This window comes from Perkinsus marinus (assembly GCF_000006405.1).
Source record: "Perkinsus marinus ATCC 50983 genomic scaffold scf_1104296974270, whole genome shotgun sequence".
NCBI lineage: Eukaryota > Perkinsozoa > Perkinsida > Perkinsidae > Perkinsus > Perkinsus marinus.
This window is the reverse complement of record NW_003201183.1, coordinates 1-2,787: the sequence shown is the minus strand read 5'-3', so window position 1 is coordinate 2,787 and position 2,787 is coordinate 1. Positions and strand designations below refer to the sequence as shown.

Here is a 2,787-nt window from a genome sequence, read left to right as displayed (position 1 = left end):
TGTGAAGAGTAATTCCTCCCGTCTGACCGCTGACAATGCGACCAAACAGGCTGCCACTCTACTCGGCAAACCTACTCCATCCGAGTTTCTGTTCAAGCTCACGGGTGTCGGTTCATATGCAATCTGGCGAGCCACCATTTGCTCTGCAATAGATCATTTCGATTGTAGCCGCCAAGTGTCAGCTGAAATAGTTCTGCGTTGCCTTCAAGAACCACTAAAGTCTCGCATCAGGAAAAGAGTCTCTGCATCTTTGATCCAGGCTGAAGGCCATGTCGCTCTTATCAAGGCACTTGACATCAAGCACATGAATCGCCTAGAGATGCGTGCAGTCGAGGTTAAATGGCTCGGCATGCGCCAACAACCTGGGGAATCTATTCCTGCTTTTGCTGACCGCGTGGAAGACATTGCTCACATCAAGGAAACCCTGTCTGGCGTTTCGGTGTTGGATGCTCAGATGAGCGAAAGACTTGCTGATGGTTTGACTGACGGTGACTCTATCTTGGCTAAAAGTCTTATCGATCCCTTATTGAAGATGCCCTATGAGGAGTTTAAGCAGTCTATGCTCAGCTTCCTTGAGTCTATGAACAGTGCGGCACATCTCAACTTCCTCAAAGGCTCGTCAAAGTCATCTCAGCTGCCTCAAAATCTCCGTCAGTCATCGCCGAAGCGAGCCGAGGGTAACTCCAATGCCAGTGAGGGCAAGGTACACTCGACCGTTGCACTGGAGCTGGGTTTGGACAAGGATGCATGCATCCGTTGCGGGCATGCAGGACATCGCGCTGGTTCTTGTACTGGTGATATTATATACCGCCAACATGACCGCTGTGATCGTTGTGGCAAACTGATCATCGGTGAGACTACCAAAAGTCACAAATGTGACCGTTCCCGTTTTCGGTGCTCTCGCTGCAACTAAACTGGTCATCTATCGGGTGTCTGTCGCCGTGGATTACGTCCTGTTCGACCGAATCAGTCAGTTGGTGGAAAGGAGCACACCCGAGCGGCTACCTCATTTACCGAGGGTGACGCCGAGGAAGCTGTAGGTCTCCGAGTTGTTGAGACTTACACTGCCACAGCTCTCATGCTTGAGGACACCAAGGCTACATGCTTCAGCGCTACGACGCGCTATCTGAACTCTCTCCCAAAAGATCCTACAATAGAGTTGAGGGTGGGCTCTGTGAAGCGTTACTGTCCGATCACCACTTTGGTGGATAGTGGATCAAATATATCCCTCATTAATAATGTTGTGGTGGCCTTTCTCAAGGAGAATGGTCTTGTTAATGAGCAAGCCTTCCAGACTCTCCCCTCCCCCATATCTATTCGATTTGGCGATGGGAAGCTCCTCTCCGGTACGGTGCCTGTCACACTGCAGTGTTGTTTCGTTCATGTGCCTACCAACGAACCACTGCATCTGCAGTTTCTGCTCGTACCTGGCTGTCAGCCATCCTGTATTCTTGGTAGAAACCTCTTCCCCATGCTCGGCATTCGTTTGGTGAGTGATTATGGTATACCTATTGCTGGTCTCGACCCTCCGGTACCACCGACTATGGGTTCCAGTGTCAAGCTCGCCAAGGACGGTCACTGTTCTCGTAGTCAAGCCGTCGTCGCGCCTCTCATCACCACTATACCAGACCCTGGTGATCCTGCAAAGCTATTCCTTCTAGTCCACTTCAACATCTTCGAAGATGTGCGCATCGAGCCCTTCAGAGAACCTCCTCGTGGGCGTGCCCCTGCTGATCGTGACATCATCTTCTTGCGACTTGAGGACATGGTCGCCAAAGGACAGGTGGAGAAGGTCAGACCAGAAGAGTGCCCCATTGTGTGCGAAGTCTGCCTGGTTGACAAATTCGCGTCTTGCGAAAGTGGTAAAAATGTTCCCTAAATAAAAAAAAATTTTAATAATTAATAATAATGGTAATTTTTTTCCCTAAATTTACCACTGCGAAAGTGGTAAAAATGCGAGACCCTAAGGCACCTGATGTTCATCAACGGTACCGACTCACGGTGGATTGTAGACCTATCAATCGCCTTCGTTTGGTCTATGACTCCGAGAAGCGCTTCGTCTATTGTGCAAATACGGGTGATAGTTTGCATGAGATAGAGAAGCCGAAGCTCACCAAGCAGTTCTTGACTACGGCTTTGCTCCAAGTCCAGGACATTCCGTCGGACCGTACCTATTCTTTTGGTCGGCTCGATCTTCAACATGCATTCTACAGTATTCATGTTGGCCCTGCCCTTTCTCGCCTCTTCGCAGTTGCTGCAAAGGACCCATCTACTAGGCGTTTGCACCATTATCGGTTCACGACGTTGGTGCAAGGTTGGAAGTTCAGCAGCCTACTTTTTGGTCTGGGGACTCTTAAGATTGTGACGGAATTCATCCAGCCGGCCTTGGACAAACGGCAAATACCGGTCACAGTCATCTGCTATCAGGACGACTTGTTGTTCTGCGGAGATTCTGATGATGCCATCCGTCAAGCTATGGTTGTTGCTAAAAAGATTCTCCACAAGCTGAATTTCAACACCAACGACCAAAAGCAGGAGGGGCCGACTCCAGCCATTGACTTCTGTGGTATGCGTATCTCGTCCACTGGTGTCACGCCATCTCCATCGCGCACAGTCTTGACGGAGGCCGCTGTCGAAAATGCGCTGTCAACGTTCTCTAAGGGCCTTCCTTTCTATGCCAAGAACAAGAAAGGCAAACGGCGCAAGCAATCGGTCAGGGAGTACCGTACTGCGTGGCTGAGAAGTTGGACGGGGGTTGCTAACTATATGAGAGGCTGGCTCACACCA

At 50.2% G+C, this 2,787-nt stretch overlaps 2 protein-coding genes across 2 annotated transcripts; both read left to right on the top strand.

Moving 5' to 3' along the window:
• Positions 1–304: 304 nt before the first annotated feature.
• Pmar_PMAR028741 (hypothetical protein) lies at positions 305–1,879 on the top strand (the record flags this gene model as incomplete). The annotated part of the gene is made up of 2 exons (XM_002765917.1): positions 305–851; positions 975–1,879. 2 exons carry the CDS (start codon positions 305–307, stop codon positions 1,877–1,879), a joined length of 1,452 nt encoding a protein of 483 aa, XP_002765963.1.
• Positions 1,880–1,953: 74 nt separating this feature from the next.
• Positions 1,954–2,712, top strand: Pmar_PMAR028740 (conserved hypothetical protein; the record flags this gene model as incomplete). Its single annotated transcript, XM_002765916.1, has 1 exon — positions 1,954–2,712. A coding segment is annotated over one exon (759 nt), but the record flags the coding sequence as incomplete, so codon positions are not given.
• Between the last annotated feature and the right edge of the window lie 75 nt (positions 2,713–2,787).